Genomic DNA, 18,903 nt, shown 5'->3' on the forward strand with positions numbered 1-18,903 from the left:
CACAGAATGTAGGAGAATCAGTAAGTGTACTCACTTTGGCTGACCTACTTAGGTTATTGAAATGCTTTCTGCAGTGGATCCAGGTGTGGGAGATGTTGCTGCTGCTGGTGACCTCTTCTGTCATCTCGAGCCAGGCCTTCTTGGTGGCAGAGGCAGGCCACTTCCTCCCGTCCACGGGGTGAAACACCTCCCTCCTCCTCCGCACCCCATCCAGTAGCACCTGGAGTGAGGCATTGTTAAACCTTGGAGCCGCCTTGCCCCCGTGCTGCTCCATTGTGGTTTGTAGTCTTTGCTCTAGTAAAAGCCTTTGGAGCAACGGCCCTTTAAATAGAGCTCCTCCAGCTGACAGCCTGTGTTGCGGGTGCGCAGTCCACCCGCTGTGCAACTTTCCGACGGCAAACCCGGAAGCCACGTTAAGTGGCATCAATTGAATTGCAATGATCTATGTACCTGGACCCCTAAGTCTGTTTGGACCTCCACTGTTCCGAGCTTTTCACCATTTAGAAAGTAATCTGTTCTATCCTTTTTAGGTCCAAAGTGGATGACTTCACATTTGCCTACACTGAAATCCATTTGCCACAGTTTTGCTCATTCACTTAATCTATTAATATTTCTCTGTAATTTTATGCTTCCATGTACATTGCTTACAATGTTGCCTATCTTAGTGTCATCGGCAAACTGGGATATGTGACTTTCTATCCCGTCATCTAAGTGGTAATAAATACAGTGAATAGTTGAGGCCCCAACACAGATCCCTGTGGGACACCACTAGCCACATCCTGCCAATTTGAGTACCTGCCCATTATCCCTACTCTGTCTCCTGCCGCTCAGCCAATTTCCTAACCAGGTCAATAATTTGCCCTCAATTCCATGAGTTTCAACTTTAGCTAACAGTCTTTTACGAGGGACTTTATCAAATGCCTTCTGGAAGTCCATATAAACAACATCCATAGACATTCCCCTGTCCACTACTTTAGTCACCTCTTCAAAAAATTCAATCAGGTTCGTCAGACATGACCTACCCTTTACAAATCCACGCTGGCTCTCTCTGATCAGCTGAAAATTTTCAAGTTGTTCAGTCACTCTATCCATAATTATAAACTCTAGCAATTTCCCAACAACAGATGTTAGGTTAACTGGACTATAATTCCCTGTTTTCCCTCTCTCACCTTTCTTAAATAGCGGAGTGACATACGCAATATTCCAATGTAAAGGAACGGTTCCTGAATTGAGAGAACTTTGGAAGATTATAGTTAGGGCGATGAATTGGTTTTCATAGTTATTGCAAATTAACTTTTGAACAGGCTTAAAGTAATCAGTGAGAATGGTCCCTACAGTCACAATGCTTTGAGATAAGGTAACATCTTCAATGATGTTTCTGGGGCAATGCAGAAAAATGTGCAATTACTCTGCATTGCTTTCAATGAATAAGGTTAAAGAATAAGAACCGGTAATAGGCCATTGAAAAAATAAGGAAAACAAATTAAAAGGTATATCAAGTAAATCCATATATTTGGCCGATTTCCTGTTTTGACACACTTCTATAATAGACCCAATCACTTCTGCAATAACCTTTAAGATTTATGAATGTTATCAGTGAGATTTAACAGAGATTGCATTGTGCAAAATACTCTAAGAGCTTAACCACAAAACATTTAATATGAATGGTTAGAAACCTGTTGGGTGGTGAAAACTTAAGTTAAAAGGGGTGCTGTTGTTATATCAAGAGTATTCAGGAAAGCCAATTTTCTGGAGGGCTCACCCTTGCATCCCTGATATCTGGCTTTGCTATGGGCAATGGTGGGCGGAGGGGAGTTAAATTTTAATTCTCTTGAAGGAAGTTAAATTGATTTAACTCCCTAGCCTGCGAATATAATTATTAAATAAAATTCAGACCCTCTTCAGCTCCCCAGAGGCTGACACCCATGGTATATTGTGAAAAGCCAGTCTCTGGCCACACCTAGGTGGAGGCCAGGGAGTTTGTCATAATTATTTAGATGACTCCAAACATAGAACTCAGCCAAGGTGTGGGGCATATCTTTGTAGCAAGGGAAGCCCCACACCACTGCAATTCTATTGCTGTTACAGTTTAGAGGAAGATCTGGGCTCCTATATCTGTTGCACTATAAGCTGCTTCAAAGCATTTTTCATTAGTTTTAAATGAAACATACAAAACTTACAGTATTAGACAAAATTGAGGTAGTGATGACATCAGAGCAGCATTACAAACTACTCTTTTATTTAACTGGTATTACCAATGTTCCTGTAACAGATTTTGCATTATCTGAATTCCACCAGTAGATAGCAGTACTGTACTATAGAATATACACCCCTTATATCAGTGTTTGGGTATATGCCTGCTTAGCCAATGTTTATTATAAAACAGATCCTTAAAGGGGAAGGAAAGGCTGGGTGAGATTTTCTTCCCTTTTTTTGTCGAAGGAACGCTCAGTTCCCAGGTGCAAAGCAGAGAAAAAATGTTAGACACGTATCATGTCCAGTTTTTGACTAAAAAGTGTCGCCCCACAGTTTCCACGGCTTCAACCAAAGGGGTGTGGGGCAAGTGCATCTACTACTAAAAAGAAAAGCAGCAATGTCATTGGAACACTATCATCTCCAAGTTTCTCTCCAAGTCTCACACCATCCTGCTTTGGACATATTTCACCATTTATTCATCATCATTAGGTCAATATTCTGGAATTCCCTACCTAACAGCATCACTGGAGGGCCATCATTACAAATTCTGTAACAGTTCAAGAAGGCGGTACACCATCACCTTCTCAGGTGATCCAGCGATGGGAAGTAAATGTGGCTTTGTCAGCATTACCCCATTCCTGAGAACAAATTAAACATAGATCTGGGTGCCACCTGCTGGAAACCATCAGCTTCTTTTGCAGGTTTAGGAAGATATTCTAGGCTGGAGATCTAATGGCTGATGTTTCTAGACAGCAGTCAGAGTCCTCTACAGTTGGCGGCAAATACTGTTGCTGCAAGCCTCTTAAACCTGCTGCAGGATTGGATTTCTGCCCCCATTTCTGGGGGCATGTCAGGTCACACGAATGACTGGATCCCCAAACTATAGGCTGGCTTAATTCTTGTCAGAAGGAGCACACTTTGGTTATAATCCATTTGACTAGCACACAGGTGGAATATCTGGGTCACAATGTTTTAGAACCTTGGAACCATAGAGGTTCACATTGAATAAAGAGGCCCATCATATCTGCAGACTTCTTGCTGGAATAGTCCAAAGATCTCTCTCCATAGCCTTGTATTTTCCTCTTCAAATATTTATCCAATTTTCTCTTAAAAGATACAATGGTCTCTGCCTCAACCATTCCCTGTGGCAAAACGTTCCATGGTCCAACAACCCTCTGTTAAAGAAATCTGTCCTAATCTCTCTCCTCACTCTCTTACTGATAATTTTAAATTGATGATGCCTTGTCCTTGACTCCTCAATCAATTGAAATAGTCTTTCCCCATTCACTTGATCAAAACATTTCATATGTCAGCAATTTCCGTGAGGGGTCTCCCAATCTCCCGCAGTAGTCTTGGCAGTTGATCGAAGGAAACCCTGGAGAAACGAGGTAAACAGCCATTTATGCTGTTTCTCCAGGATTTCCATGGATCTCTCACTGCTAGAATCTACCTCCCTTGACAGTCCGACATCGGAAACTGTTGGGCCCTACTGGGTTCAGACAGGCTATCGTGGCTGGAATTAAGTACTCGGGGTTAAACCCAGCAGCTTCTCCTCCTGCTCACCCTGATACAGAGGAGGCCAGGGACTGACTTCTGCATCCAACTCCCACCCTGGTGCAAACCAGCTCTTAACTGGTCCACCTGTGTGTCTAGACACACCTCTCTACCTCTCTCTCAAATCCTTTAAGATGCTCTTTAAAACCTACCTCTTTGACCAAGCTTTTGGTCACTTGTCCTAATATTTCCTTATGTGGCTTGGTGTCAAATTTTGTTTAATAACGTGCCTGTGAAACACATTGGGACATTTTACTATGTTAAAGGCGCTATATAAATGCAAATTGTTGTGGTAAACTTATGGTGGGAGATCGGGGAACCATACGCAGAAATTCCACCCCATAACTTTAAAACCCTCTAATAAATCTCCTCTTAGCCTCGCCCCCTGAATCGCAAGTTTCTCCTCATAACTATGGTTTTTCATCCTGGCATCATCCTAGTCAACCCAAGCTGTGGGCTCTGTCTGAGGTTTTAATGTCCTATCTAGAATGGGGCTACCAAAACTGCACACAGAACTGTTAACTGTGGCCTAATCAATGTTTTGAATAAATGCATCATTAATTCTTCATGCTTGTACTCTGTACTCTTATTTATAAAACCCCAAATTCTTTGGCTTATTTTATGGCTTTATCTATCTGCATTCACATTGCCACTGAATTCTGTAATTGAACCCCTTGGTCTCTCTGTTCATCCACACTCTTCAGTTTCTTTCAATTAAGTGTATACTCTAAAAATTACCCACATTAAATTGCATCTGCTACCTGTCCGTCCATTCTGCTAACCTGCCTATGTCTTCCTTTCTATACAGTCCTCCTCACTGTTTGCCAATCCCACTTTTATGTTGTCAGCAAATTTATGGCAAGTCATTATTATTATTTTTAGTATTGTTAGCCCTGATGTATCATATGCTTCCCCCTTTTAATTTTCAGTTTAGTTTTAGTCTAATTATCCATGGAACTATATATTTTGATGTACTGTCATTTCATCTTATAAGAATCTATTTATTTTGTACTCTATGCATCTCATATTTGAAGATTTCCCACTATTTATCTATTGACTCATTTGCTAACTTTTCTGCCCAGTTAATTTGGGCCAGATTCTTTTTTTTAATCTTGCTGAGCTTTGCCTTTTTCCAGTCCACATTGTGCATGGCTACTAAAGGTTAGTGATACTTTGTCTGCACATCAGTCTGTTTAGCACCTTGGAGGTTCAGTCAGGGCTTTTGCTATTAGTTTTACTCAGCTCTGCTCAAAATACTACTTTGAACTGGGGATGGTTTTCCCCATTCAAATCCCTCCATTATGCTATGAAGAAGAGAAGGCTGAGGACATGGAAAGGCAAGATTTCAGGCTCTTAGAGTGAATCATTACAGAAGGTGTCTCTTCAACACATGCAGATACCTACTCACTGGGTATAAAGACCAAGAAGGTCATACTTAGACTTTTCTGACTGTCAGAGCCTCAGTTGGCTATACTCCCCTTTGGGGGTTATGGGGAAATATGCCAACTGCTGGCTGAAGATCTGCATCCCACTTCCACCAGGAGAACATAATTGTCTGCATCAGTCAAGATCACCACAGCCTTGAATTTATTTACATCTGGTTACATCCAGGCAGCAATATGTGACCTTTGCCACATCAGGCAGCTGGTCACCATTACATCAAGAAGGTCACTGATGTTCTATTCAGGAGGGCTACGCAAATCATATCTTTCCCAATGGAACTAGACAAACAAAAAGACAAGGCTATCCAGTTCAATAGATTGGCAGGGTCACCCCAGTGGCAGTTTTGATGGAAGGTCACCGACCTGGAATGTTAACTCTGTTTCTCTCTCCACAGATGCTGCCTGACCTGCTGAATGTTTCAAGAATTTTCTGTTTTTGTTTCAGATTTCCAGCATTCGCAGTATTTTGCTTTTTTTCCAAACTTTTAAATAGCTTCTAGTGATGTTTTAAGAATGTTAATTTTCTTATCAGAATGACTCAATAGGAAACAGAATGGGTGCAAGCTTGGACAATAACATGAGAATGCTCCAGATCTGGCAAACAGGAATCTGCACTATAATTAAAATCCTCCTCAGCTAATAGTCCATGAAATGGAGGAAGATCTTGAAAGGCTATCAGAGAAGTCTAATCAATTGGATAGTATAAATAAGTTCAGGAGGTATCAATGCATTTTTGGAAAGAGGTGAGATTGAGATCCGTGATGAGACGATAAGTAGGCAGAATGAGTTTATTACGAAGAGATAAGGTTACTGGGCCCAATGGCTTTTTATGTCCCTAAAAAAAACACATCATTTTCCCCAAATCCTACCAGCTACAACATAGAACCAGATGACTGTTGCTATTGCTGCATTCCCAGTTCTTGGGTTGGATCACCGATCTATATTCCCATTTGTGCACTGATGGAGGTTGCAAATGATTGTCATAAAGTAATGGTTTCTGTTCCATTATTATACAATAGTGGCTCGGAATTTGCTGCAACAGTGATATTGGGGATGAACGCCATAAGTTAGATGGTTGTACGCTTCGATCCCCCAGTGGCAAATTTATGTCAAGATTTACAGGAGAACTGATCAGAATACGCTACGGTGAGCACAACAGCGAATCAGAAGTGGCAGGGCCAATGGCCATAGTAAAAATCCATTGTGATTTGATAGTGCTTAGTCTCTCTGTTCATCTGTACACACAAATACAAAGACCAGAAACACAGACAAATAAAAGGGAGCATTATTTATTGGATCATATTTCTCTATTGACATGCTTTTTGTAAAACTGTTGGCATCCAGCAGTGTTTAAAATAGATGTTTAAAGTCTGATGGGCAGAAACAAGCACAAATTCAAATTAAAGAGAGCTGGCACCTTAAAGACTTATTTTTAATATTTAGATCATTTGGTAGGCAGAATGAGTTTAATAAATTAGTTCATTAGATAGAAAAGTGACCCTCCCCCATCCCCACCACTTTCCATTGAGGTTGTACGAACAATATGGAAAACAGAGGCTATTAGTCTGAAATCCCTGTGCTATTTCTGAGTTACTACTTGGATTGCAATAAGGTGTAAATGGGTACATTGTTATCACTGACGACCACATTCACAATGCATGGGCTTAATGACACAAATTATATATAAAACAATGTCACATCTGGATGGTAGTTTAAGCCAAGGGGCCGGCAACTCATTCCCCTCAAATATGTACATGATTACAAGATTTCTGTTCATTGTTTTGCACTTTGCACCAGTGAGCCTGGACACTGTTAGAACTACATCAATGAATAATAAAAATAGCATCTAACGAGGCGACACAATCATTTCTTCATTTAACGCTACATTGCGATTCCTATGATTCCAACAAACATACTGAGCCCACAAGCGCCATTCTGCAACTGTCTAAGTGGCAGCGGGGATCACAGTAGTGTTAATTCAACAAATTTGCAATCACCAGTGATTTTAATGGGGTGGAGCCATGATAATTAACTGTTCAACTGTTTTGGTGAGGGAAACGGAGGAGTGGCACAAAGGTCCGAGGAAACTGTGGCATGGAGTAAGTAATGGTGTAAGTCACTTATATTATAATTTCCTGGGACTTTGGTGCCATAAAATGGGCCCTGCGATGTAGATGTGCTATTAAAATGTAACCCAGGAAAATCTGGGTCAGTGTGTGATGTCAAGTATACTATGATATTTAGAATTTGCCTGATACTTTTTTCCCCACAGGTAAAACTCACTTTTCTATTTTTTTATATATGTTTTTCAGTTTATTAAATGGAGTCACCCTGTCCCACGCACTATCTAATGCTGAGGTTATGGGTAAGTATCTTGCTCCAGAGGAGGTTTGGTGAAATGGTGCAGGATAATGAGATTTATTTCTAATAACCTTGGCAACAATAATTATGTTGCGTGGAGTGCTGAGGTAAAAGGGGTGGGAGAGGACAGGGAGGGGTGGGAAATAGGGAATGACCTGGTAACACCGGATCTCTGCCCTGAAGGGTTATAGGGATGGGCAATAGTTTGGTCTTCCCCCTGGAAGTGTGACATATGAAAAGGAGCTGGGTGGGTTGGATGGAGTCATCCACCAGATTCCTGCTGCTCCCGAATCCTCGGCCCCGAACGTAAATAAATGCCAGCAAGATATTGGTGTTCATTTGAGTGGAATGGCACAACTGGGATCCACAGGAGAGTTCCAGGTCAGGTCAAGGCCTGGAACACTTTAGAAGATAAATTTCTGCCTTTGCAAAATCAGCTGACTTATAAAGGGGGCCAATTTGAAACATGGTCTGCTGTTTTAAATTGGTTCTGCTCAAACAGTTGGAAGGAGCTGCATTTTGCTTCCTTTCCCCACCCCCAACAGTAGGCATCCAAGATGCACTGATACTGTTGCCCATCTATATTATACTAATTGTCTGATCCTGGAAACTGGGTGGGGTGAGGCTCCTAGGTCATGGGCAGGGCACAATCCTGCTCCGCTATAGCTCTGGCAGAGGGACAGGGTTGTGGATTTTCAGCCCCACTATTTCTTCTTTATTGCTGATTGTTGCCTCCAATAAAAGTCCATCTGACTTTACTTGTTCATACTTATGATTACAGACCCAGCCCCACTCACCTTGTGTGCCCCCAGCGACCTTACCTGATTCCCAGATAGTCCTCCTGCTCCTCAAATAAATACTTCCATCTCCCCATCACAGCAATGACAACTTAAGAATAAATTATTAATTAAATAACTTTATTTAAGCCGCTGGAAACAAATAAATAAATCATTCTCTCTTCACTCTAAATTAATTCATGCAATCTGCCATTCATCAGTTCCTCCATAATTCCTCTCAAAGTCAAGCATGGAGATTCCATGGACACTTTCCATGGGCCAGAAGTGTGGTGGGGCAGAAGGTAACAGTGCCCCTTTGGCCTGCTGCTGAGTCTGTCTCAAAGTTCAGGGACTGGGACATTTAAATATTCAGGGTGAACACCCGCTTGTAGCAGTGCAACAGAGGCACTCGCCCCGCTGAGGAAGTGGACTTTGGAGCAGCACCGATTGAAGCAAATATAAGTGGCCAAACATTTTCCAAAGGTGCTCCACCGGAAGTACAGGACCAAACTTTTAAAGGTAATCAATCGCTCTGGGATCAATTAATTTTGGTTTCTTCGTTCTTGGGATTTTCATCAGGCAAGTGTCACATCTTGCTCCATCCTCCCACCTTTTGTTCCACAGTCTACAATTCACTGTGATCCTCACAGTGTATAATTCAAATAAATTCATTTACCTGACATCCCAAAATCACAAATTGCCAGGTTTACCGCCATCAGTTTAGCAGGTTTCAACTTTTTCTGCTGTTTGATTGACGTATAGATCACATATCCATTTCCAAATGTTGATACAAATCCTTAAAAAAAGAACAGAAAGTATGCTTATATTTACCTTGCCATTAACAAGAACAATATTTCCATAGATTTTGCAATTAAAGCTAGAGAGGAGTGATTTTGTACTGTGCATTTTTTTCATGTACAATATTGGGTGTAAAATGGGCATAGCCAATTGGAATATGGGCAGAGATCCAGTACAGAGGTGGAGCCAAGCAAAGTAAGCCAAAATGACATCATTTCTTGTGCCCAATATTTCCACATTACACATGAATCCACCTGCCCACATAAAATGGGCATCCAGGGATGCGGGGGACTAAGCTATCAAAATTAAATTCATTTAATTAAATAACATCTGGAATTTAAAAAAACAAGTATCAGTAATGGTAGCCATGAAACTACCGGATTGTCGTAAAAACCCATCTGGTTCACTGATGTCCTTTAGGGAAGGAAACCTACCGTCCTTACCTGGTCTGGCCTATATGTGACTCCAGACCCACAGCGATGTGATTGATTCTTAATCGCCCTCTGAAATGGCCTAGCAAGCCACTCAGTTGTACAATCTCGATACGAAAAGTCATAATAAGAATAAAACCGGACGGACCACCTGGCATTGGACCACAAAGCACCGGACACGACAAAGGCAAACCAAGCCCAGTTGAGCTGCAAAGTCCTCCTCACGAACATCTGGGGACTTGTGCCAAAATTGGGAGAGCTGTCCCACAGACTAGTCAAGTAACAGCCTGACATAGCCATACTCACAGAATCATATCTTTCAGCCAATGTCCCAGACTCTTCAATCACCATCCCTGGGTATATCCTGTCCCACCAGAAGGACAGACCCACCAGAGGTGGCGGTTCAGTGAAATACAGTCAGGGGGGGAGTGGCCCTGGGAGTCCTCAAAATTGACTCCGGACCCCATGGAATCTCATGGCATCAGGTCAAACATGGGCAAGGAAACCTCCTGCTGATTACCACTTACTGTCCTCCCTCAGCTGATGAATCAGTCCTCCTCCATGTTGAGCACCACTTGGAGGAAGCACTGAGGGTAGCAAGGGCACAGAATTTACTCTGGGTTGGGGACTTCAATGTCCATCACCAAGAGTGGCTTGGTAGCGCCACTACTGACCAAGCTGGCTGAGTCCTGGAGGACACAGCTGCCAGACTGGGCTGCGGCAGGTGGTGAACAAACCAAACCGAGGGAAAAACCGACTTGACCTCGTCCTCACCAATCTAACTGTCGCAAATGCATCTGTTCATGACAGTATTGGTAGGAGTGACCTTGTGGAGACGAAGTCCCATCTTCACACTGAGGACACCATCCAACGTGTTGTGTGGCACTACCACCGTGCTAAATGGGGTAGATTCAGAACAGATCTAGCAGCTTAAAACTGGGCATCCATGAAGCGCTGTGGGCCATCAGCAGCAGCAGATTTGTATTCCAGCACAATCTGTAACCTCATGGTCCAGCATATTCCTCACTCTACCATTACCAACAAGCCAGGGGATCAACCCTGGTTCAATGAGGAGTGTAGAAGAACATGCCAGGAGCAGCACCAGGCGTACCTAAAAATGAGGTGCCACCCTGGTGAAGTTACAACACAGGATTACATGCATGCTAAACAGCGGAAGCAACATGCTACAGACAGAGCTAAGCCATTCCACAACCAACGGATCAGATCAAAGCTCTGCAGTCCTGCCACATCCAGTCGTGAATGGTGGTGGACAATTAAACAACTAACAGGAAGAGGAGGCTCTGTAAACATATTCATCCTCAATGATGGCGGAGTCCAGCATGTGAGTGCAAAAGACAAGGCTGAAGCATTTGCAACCACCTTCAGCCAGAAGTGCCGAGTGGATGATCCATCTCGGCCTCCTCCCGATATCCCCACCATCACAGAAACCAGTCTTCAGCCAATTCGATTCACTCCACGTGATATCAAGAAACGGCTGAGTGCACTGGATAAAACAAAGGCTTTGGGCCCCGACAACATCCTGGCTGTAGTGGTGAAGACTTGTGCTCCAGAACTAGCCGCGCCTCTAGCCAAACTGTTCCAGTACAGTTACAACACTGGTATCTACCCAACAATGTGGAAAATTGCCCAGGTATGTCCTGTCCACAAAAGGAAGGACAAATCCAATCTGGCCAATTATCGCCCCATCAGTCTACTCTCAATCATCAGCAAAGTGATTGAAAGTGTCGTCGACAGTGCTATCAAGCGGCACTTTTTAAAATTCGTTCATGGGATGTGGGCGTCGCTGGCGAAGCCGGCATTTATTTCCCATCCCTAATTGCCCTTGAGAAGGTGGTGGTGAGCCGCCTTGTACCGCTGCAGTCCGTGTGGTGACGGTTCTCCCACAGTGCTGTTAGGAAGGGAGTTCCAGGATTTTGACCCAGTGACGATGAAGGAATGGAGATATATTTCCAAGTCGGGATGGTGTGTGACTTGGAGGGGAACGTGCAGGTGGTGTTGTTCCCATGTATCTGCTGCTCTTGTCCTTCTAGGCGGTAGAGGTCGCGGGTATGGGAGGTGCTGTCGAAGAAGCCTTGGCGAGTTGCTGCAGTGCATCCTGTGGATGGTACACACTGCAACCACGGTGCACTGGTGGTGAAGGGAGTGAATGTTTAGGATGGTGGATGGGGTGTCAATCAAGCGGGCTGCTTTGTCCTGGATGGTGTCGAGCTTCTTGAGTGTTGTTGGAGCTGCACTCATCCAGGCAAGGGGAGAGTATTCCATCACACTCCTGACTTGTGCCTTGTAGATGATGGAAAGGCTTTGGGGAGTCAGGAGGTGAGTCATTCGCCGCAGAATACCCAGCCTCTGACCTGCTCTTCAATAACCTGCTCACCGATGCTCAGTTTGGGTTCCGCCAGGACCACTCGGCTCCAGACCTCATTACAGCCTTGGTCCAAACGTGGACAAAAGAGCTGAATTCCAGAGGTGAGGTGAGAGTGTCTGCCCTTGACATCAAAGCAGCATTTGAGCGAGTGTGGCACCAAAGAGCCCTAGTAAAATTGAAGTCAATGGGAATCAGGGGGAAAACTCTCCAGTGGTTGGAGTCATACCTAGTACAAAGGAAGATGGTAATGGATGTTGGAGGCTAATCATTTCAGCCCCAGGACATTGCTGCAGGAGTTCCTCAGGGCAGTGTCCTAGGCCCAACCATCTTCAGCTGCTTCATCAATGACCTTCCCTCCACCACAAGGTCAGAAATGGGGATGTTCGCTGATGACTGCACAGTGTTCAGTTCCATTCGCAACCCCTCAGATAATGAAGCAGTCCGTGCCCGCATGCAGCAAGACCTGGACAAAATCCAGGCTTGGGCTGATAAGTGGCAAGTAACATTCACGCCGGACAAGTGCCAGGCAATAACCATCTCCAACAAGAGAGAGTCTAACCACCTCCGCTTGACATGCAACAGCATTACCATCACCAAATCCCCCACCATCAACATCCTGGGGGTCACCATTGACCAGAAACTTAACTGGACCAGCCACATCAATAGTGTGGCTACAAGAGCAGGCCGGAGTCTGGGTATTCTGCAGCAAGTGACTCACCTCCTGACTCCCCAAAGCCTTTCCACCATCCACAAGGCACAAGTCAGGAGTGTGATGGAATACTCTCCCCTTGCCTGGATGAGTGCAGCTCCAACAACATTCAAGAAGCTCGACACCATCCAGGACAAAGCAGCCCGCTTGATTGGCACCCCATCCACCACCTTTAGCATTCACTCCCTTCACCACCGGCGCACCGTGGCTGCAGTGTGTACCATCCACAGGATGCATTGCAGCAACTCGCCAAGGCTTCTTCGACAGCACCTCCCAAACCTGCAACCTGTATCACCTAGAAGGACAAGGGCAGCAGGCACATGGGAACAACACCACCTGCACGTTCCCCTCCAAGTCACACACCATCCCGACTTGGAAATATATCACCATTCCTTCATCGTCACTGGGTCAAAATCCTGGAACTCCCTTCCTAACAGCACTGTGGGAGAACCGTCACCACACGGACTGCAGCGGTTCAAGAAGGCGGCTCACCACCACCTTCTCAAGGGCAATTAGGGATGGGCAATGAATGCCGGCCTCGCCAGTGACGCCCACATCCCATGAAAGAACAAAAAAAGAGTGGTTTTAAAGACCCTTAGATGAAAAAGTATAGTAGCCTTTTGACGGCATTGTCTTTATTCTTTTTACCAGCTTCCACTTAGATGGTGAGGAGGGTTTTTGCCTTTTTTTTGGTATGTGCACAATAGCGGCACAGTGAATTTCCCCATGAGAATCCCCCTTTACTTGTTCCTTATGGAAGAAGACCAGGAGGAGTAACAGAGGAATTCCAGGCAGGTGAGGCTGCACCACAGGATGAATGTGCCCACCCACTGATGACCTCCCATCTGCAAAGACAAGCAGAGGGGCAAATACGTGGATTTGTCTGATGAATTAATCTGTGCATATCTTCTGATTCACCAGGAACGCAGTGACAAGGTTCTATTGAATGTTGTCATCTGAGCTGCAGCCAAACTCCACCATGGGCACAGCACTGCCAGTGGCTCTGATGTGAGCGGCCCTAACGGTGGAACTGGAAAATTGTGCCTGAGGTGAAATTTAAAAGGATGTGGTCCCTTAGAGGTAAGTCGTCCCAAAAGGGGTAAAATTGCAAACCAAATGACAGTCAAACATGTATAGATAATTTCATGTCAGATGCATGAATTACTAAAATTGCCCCAAGGGATTAAAGAGAAGACAAGATATGCAATGTTATGGCAAAAATAAATGACATGGAATATATTTAGCCAGTGATAAACAGTGTCTGCAAAGGTATTGAATCCACAGCTAAAGTGGTTGACACTGTTAAGGAATCTGGCATTCAGCCAAATAGTTTAAATCCAATTATTAGTATTGTCTTAGCAGATACAAACGGTATTTCATAGTGCCACAGGGCTAAACATGTATTATGCTACTGAGTGTTACAGTACCAAATCATAACCTAAATACTGCTTCAATCACTAATTCCCAAAGGATCTTTCACACCTAACTCAATAGGGGGACAGTTTATGGTTTAAATCTCATCTGAATGACAGCACCTCTAACAATGCAGTACAGTCTAGATTATCTTCTTAAATCCTATAGTGGAGCTTGAACTGTAACATTTTGATGCAGAGGCAAGAGTGCTACCAACTGAGCCAGGCTGATACTAATTCCAGTATGCTTTGTGCTGCCATCACCCTTATCGAGTTCAAGCACTGAGGAGGAGTGGCCAATCATTAGCATTGAAAATGACAATCCCTGGTCAAAATTGGTTTGGAAAAAAGAAAACATGATGGGTAATCATATGAATTCTATTCAGGACTTTATATAATCAGCATTGCAAACCTTAAAATACCACTAAGAACACTTACATTAAAGAGTGACTTTCCAATCAAGCTGAAAACTTGTTTCCAGAATAATTAAACTGCAGGGAGATATCAGAGAAAATAAAGGAGAGTATTCTTTATATCCTTTTAAGCCCGCTCTGCTTTCCCCTACACCATGCCAGGATTTCCAGCGGGGCCCCAGTTACGTTTTTGGGTATTTTCTATTCTTCTTAATCCAGTTTATTTTATGATGTGGAGATGCTGGTGATGGACTGGGGTGGACAATTGTAAGGAGCCGCACAACACCAGGTTATAGTCGAACAGCTTTATTTGAAATCACAAGCTTTCGGAGCTTTGCTCCTTCGTCAGGTGAGTGAAGAGTTGCATAAAGGCACAGCATATATAGTCAGAGAACAATGTCTGGTGATTACAGATAATCTTTCTAACTGCCCTTTATCACATCTTGGCAGAGAGATAATCACAGCAATCAAAGGAGTGAATGGTGTTCCGACAGGTTTGTCAGGGAAACATTACATCCAAGAATACTGAGTTGGGGTCACAAGGGGTCAAATCAGAAATGTAAGGAATCTTACAACACCAGGTTATAGTCCAACTGTTTTATTTGAAAATCACATGCTTTCGGAGGCTTTCTCCTTCGTCAGGTGAGTCTGCATGGTCTCGCCGATGTACCATGTTCTGGGGCATCCTTTCCTGCAACGTATGAGGTAGACAACGTTGGCCGAGTCACAGGAGTATGAACCATGTACCTGGTGGGTGGTGTCCTCTCGTGTGATGGTGGTATCTGTGTCAATGATCTTGCATGTCTTGCAGAGTTTGCCGTGGCAGGGTTGTGTGGTGTCGTGGACGCTGTTCTCCTGAAAGCTGGGTAATTTGCTGAGAACGATGGTCTGTTTGAGGTTAGGTGGCTGTTTGAAGGCGAGTAGTGGAGGTGTGGAGATGGCCTTAGCGAGGTGTTCATGACACTCACCTGACGAAGGAGAAAGCCTCCTAAAGCTTGTGATTTTCAAATAAAACAGTTGAACTATAACCTGGTGTTGTAAGATTCCTTACATTTGTCAACCCCAGTCCATCACCGGCATCTCCACATCAAATCAGAAAGACAGAGAGAGAGAGAGAGAGAGAGAGAGACCAGAAAGACAGAGAGAGAGAGAGAGAGAGAGAGAGAGAGAATAACCAGTTGTACTAAAAACAGATAACTTTTTTTCACTGGAAATCGCAGCAGGTCCGGCCGCATCTGTGTATGGAAAACAAGCCAATTACGACTCGAGTCTGGATGACTCTATGTCAGGTGGGGTTACGTGTAGCGTGACATGAACCCAAGATCCCAGTTGAGGCCGTCCTCATGGGTGCGGAACTTGGCTATCAATTTCTGCTCGACGATTTTGCGTTGTCGTGTGTCTCGAAGGCCGCCTTGGAGAACGTTTACCCGAAGATCGGAGTTCTGATGGGCCACAGCGAAAAATCGCATAGACCTCCTCAGAAGGCAAACACGGGACACAACCAACAGAGTACCCTTCGTCGTCCAGTACTTCCCCGGAGCGGAGAAACTACGCCATGTTCTTCGCAGCCTTCAACATGTCATCGATGACGACGAACACCTCGCTAAGGCCATCCCCACACCTCCACTACTCGCCTTCAAGCAGCCACCTAACCTCAAACAGACCATCGTTCTCAGCAAATTACCCAGCTTTCAGGAGAACAGCTTCCACGACACCACACAACCCTGCCACGGTAACCTCTGCAAGACATGCCAGATCATTGACACAGATACCACCATCACACGAGAGGACACCACCCACCAGGTACATGGTTCATACTCCTGTGACTCGGCCAACGTTGTCTACCTCATACGTTGCAGGAAAGGATGCCCCAAAGCATGGTACATTGGCAAGACCATGCAGACACTGCGACAACGGATGAACGGTCACCGCACAACAATCGCCAGACAGGAGGGTTCCCTCCCAGTCGGGGAACACTTCAGCAGTCAAGGACATTCAGCCTCCGATCTTCGGGTAAGCGTTCTCCAAGCCTTCGAGACACACGACAACGCAAAATCGTCGAGCAGAAATCGATAGCCAAGTTCCGCACCCATGAGGACGGCCTCAACTGGGATCTTGGGTTCATGTGACGCTACATGTAACCCCACCTGACATAGAGTCATCCAGACTCAAGTCGTAGTTGGCTTGTTTTCCATACACAGATGCAGCCGGACCTGCTGCGATTTCCAGCGAAAAAAAGTTATCTGTTTTTAATACAACTGGTCATTCTCCCTCTCTCTCTGTCTTTCTGGTCTCTCTCTCTCTCTCTGTCTTTCTGATTTGACCCCTTGTGACCCCACCTCAGTATTCTTGGATGTAATGTTTCCCTGACAAACCTGTCTGAACACCATTCACTCCTTTGATTGCTGTGATTATCTCTCTGCCGAGGTGTGATAAAGGGCAGTTAGAAAGATTATCTGTAATCACCAGGCATTGTTCTCTGACTATATATGCTGTGCCTTTATGCAACTCTTCACTCACCTGACGAAGGAGCAAAGCTCCGAAAGCTTGTGATTTCAAATAAAGCTGTTCGACTATAACCTGTTGTTGTGCGACTCCTTACAGTTTATTTTAGATCACTCTCATGGGTGAGTCTCAGCTCCTATACCTTTGAGAGTATCTACCTTAGCCATGAGGTCTGAGCTTTCAGAAATGCTCCCAGTGAAACAAACAGCTAGTGTTGTCTTGGTAATTATTTTTAAGCTATTAGAATTCATCAAATGCCTTCACAGGATTCCATTCCAGTTTCTCAAAATGGTAGGGCATCAAATCAGATTTCTGGTTTTAAGTTTAAAACAATAAGTAAATTCAGTAAACAAACAATGAACACATGAAATAATAGAGTTTAGAATCTATACTAGAGTCTATAATTAAGGATAGAGTGACTGAACACCTTGAAAGTTTTCAGCTGATCAAAGAGAGTCAGCATGGATTTGTGTAGAGTAGGTCATGCCTGACAAACCTGATTGAATATTTTGAAGAGGTGACTAAAGTAGTGGACAGGGGAATGTCTATGGAAGTTGTTTATATGGACTTCCAGAAGGCATTCAATAAAGACCCTCATAAGAGACTGCGAGCTAAAGTTGAAGCTCATGGAATTGAGGGCAAATTATTGATCAGGTTAAGAAATTGGCTGAGTGGCAGGAGACAGAGAGTAGGGATAATGGGCAGGTACTCAAATTGGCAGGATGTGACTAGTGGTGTCCCACAGGGATCTGTGCTGGGGCCTCAACTATTCACTGTATTTATTATGACTTAGATGACGGGACAGAGAGCCACATATCCAAGTTTGCCAGTGACACAAAGATAGGCAGCATTGGTAAGCAGTGTAGATGGAAGCATAAAATTACAGAGAGATAATAGATTAAGTGAATGGGCAAAACTGTGACAAATGGATTTCTATGTAGGCAAGTGTGAGCTCATCCACCTTGGACCTAAAAAGGATAGATCAGAGTACTTTCTAAATGGTGAAAAGCTCGAAACACTGGAGGTCCAAAGAGTCTTAGGGGTCCATGTACATAGATCATTAAAGTGTCATGGACAGGTACAGAAAATAATCAAAAAGGCTAATGGAATGCTGGCCTTTATATCTAGAGGACTAGAAAACAAGGAGGTAGAATTTATGCTACAGCTATACAAAGCCCTGGTTAGACCACACCTGGAGTACTGTGTTCAATTCTGGGCACCGCACCTAAGGAAAGATATGTTGGCTTTGGAGGGAGTGCAGCGTAGATTTACTAGAATAATACCTGGACTCCAAGGGTTAAATTACAAGGAGCAAGAAATTACAAACTAGGGTGGCATTCCCTGGAATTTAGAAGATTAAGGGGAGATTTGATCGAAGTTTTCTAGATATTAAGGGTAACTGTAGGACTAGGGGACACAGCCGAAAAATTAGTGCCAGGACTTTCAGGAATCAAGTTAGAAAACATTTCTACACGAAAAGGGTAGTAGAAGTTTGGAACTCTCTTCCACAAATGGCTGTTGGTGCTAGCTCAAAGGTTAATTTTAAGTCTGAGATTGATAGATTTTTGTTAACCAAAGGTATTAAGGGATATGGGGCTAGGGCGGGTACATGGAGTTAGGTCACAGATCAGCCATGATCACATTTAATGGTGGAACAGGCTCGAGGGGCTAAATGGCCTACTCCTGTTCCTATATTCCCATGTTCCAATTTATATAATAGTTATGCATTTACAGTAGAAAGTCGATTACCTAACTCCTCGAGTGGAAAAGCAATAAAAGAGTTGCAATCTAATGATAAGTTATTCTTTTATAGATAACATATATATATATAAAAAATCCTTTTTTGACTATGAGAGCAAGATAATCTACCTTATCTTTTCCTGTGAAGATTCAAATCAGTTTGACTATTTTCTATTAACT

The 18,903-nt window shown here is 43.9% G+C and overlaps 1 protein-coding gene across 1 annotated transcript in view; it reads right to left on the reverse strand.

The window, feature by feature from the left end:
* The window catches only part of opn5 (opsin 5), an 87,021-nt gene that overhangs the window by 47,525 nt on the left and 20,593 nt on the right, over positions 1–18,903 (reverse strand). Inside the window, exon 2 of the mRNA XM_067983788.1 lies at positions 9,006–9,125. Coding sequence (XP_067839889.1) covers positions 9,006–9,125 — 120 coding nt within the window. The remainder of the gene's footprint in view (positions 1–9,005; positions 9,126–18,903) is intronic.

The sequence above is a fragment of the Heptranchias perlo genome, chromosome 5 (genome assembly GCF_035084215.1).
Source record: "Heptranchias perlo isolate sHepPer1 chromosome 5, sHepPer1.hap1, whole genome shotgun sequence".
Lineage (NCBI taxonomy): Eukaryota > Metazoa > Chordata > Chondrichthyes > Hexanchiformes > Hexanchidae > Heptranchias > Heptranchias perlo.